We start from the raw sequence: 1,312 nt of genomic DNA, 5'->3' as shown, positions 1-1,312 counted from the left end.
TTCTTTTTTACAATTTTTTTCTTTTTTTTTAAATTTCTTTTTACAGACACAGAATCTAGATACAGGGTGGATTTTTTTTGGTTTTTTTTTGGTTTTTTGTTTCTTTTTTTTTCGGGGGTTAGTTTTTAAGTTTCTCATTTTCTTGGAAGACTTGAGAAAAGGAAAAAATTCCCACTTAGGACAGTTAAAAAAATAATTACAATTTTTAATTTTCATGATCGTTTTTAAAGATAAATTATTTTTTAAAACATTTCTTTAACACCACTACATTCATCATTTCGTCCATCTTTGGACCAGATTATAATTTCTTAAATACTCTCTCTTTTCCCTTTTTTACAACACAACAAGGTCAACGAGTGCGTCATTCACCATGAGCACACACATCATCCAACACACATCTCTCAAGACTCACTTTCACAGGACACACTGGACCCAAAGCCTGGTCAGACAAAGAACACCCACCAGCCTCCCAAAAACATGAGCCAGCACAACTAGCTCTTACCCCGTCAAAAGTTCACGCCTCATTTTCACTTCCCATAAAACCTCTAGCTCCTAAATCAAATTTCTTACTTGACACATAAACGTTGAAACATAACGGACATTCTCTATCCTAACATAACCTGGAGGACAGGAATCCACTCTCTTACTGCTGTGAACACAGCCATACATCCACAAACATCCACATTTTGCATTGCTCAGTTCTTAGTAAGCCTTCACATGCTTCTGTAGTTTATAATTCATTTGACTTTTTCTATGGTAGATGAAACAGTGTATCTACAAGATGACGCACGGTCAGTGGAAATAATGTGGCATTATCATCATCATTATCTACTATTACATACATATATGTGTGACATATGGAGAGACAAGTATATTATGATATTGGCATCCCTCTAGCAAAACTGTGCAACAAATCCAGAGGGACAAGATAGCTCTGAGCTTCCTCATTCTGTGATGTAAGCAAGTTTGATGGTGATAATGGCAGGCAGACGGTCAGTGACACACTGAGAGACACACGGAGGTCTCCCCACAGAATGGCTTCCCTCTGACACCATCACCTGGGTCAGGCTACACAATGAGAACTGGGTCAGAGACCCACAAATAGTTGACCCCATCCCATCATAGACGGGCCAATAGAGGTCTCAGAACCAGTGACAAATTCATCATCTAGGACATCTATAGGACAAGTTTGTACAACAAAAACATCCAAACAGAAATGGACGATGTGGAATCTATGAAAGTTCTGGGTGCATCACTAGGTCCCGACCTGCACACAGGGTGGGGGGAGACAAGACTACTTCAGCGCTTAGAT

The 1,312-nt window shown here is 39.1% G+C and overlaps 1 protein-coding gene across 1 annotated transcript in view; it reads right to left on the bottom strand.

Annotated features, from left to right (window-relative positions):
- Positions 1-944: 944 nt before the first annotated feature.
- Positions 945-1,312, bottom strand: part of LOC101862987 (estrogen-related receptor gamma) — a gene marked incomplete at its 5' end in the record, with an annotated part of 7,131 nt that continues 6,763 nt past the window's right edge. The window contains one exon of the mRNA XM_013090012.1: positions 945-1,082. Within this exon, the coding sequence (XP_012945466.1) occupies positions 945-1,082 (138 nt within the window). The remainder of the gene's footprint in view (positions 1,083-1,312) is intronic.

The sequence above is a fragment of the Aplysia californica genome, unplaced genomic scaffold (assembly GCF_000002075.1).
Source record: "Aplysia californica isolate F4 #8 unplaced genomic scaffold, AplCal3.0 scaffold01107, whole genome shotgun sequence".
NCBI lineage: Eukaryota > Metazoa > Mollusca > Gastropoda > Aplysiida > Aplysiidae > Aplysia > Aplysia californica.
This window is presented reverse-complemented; position numbering and strand designations above follow the sequence as displayed.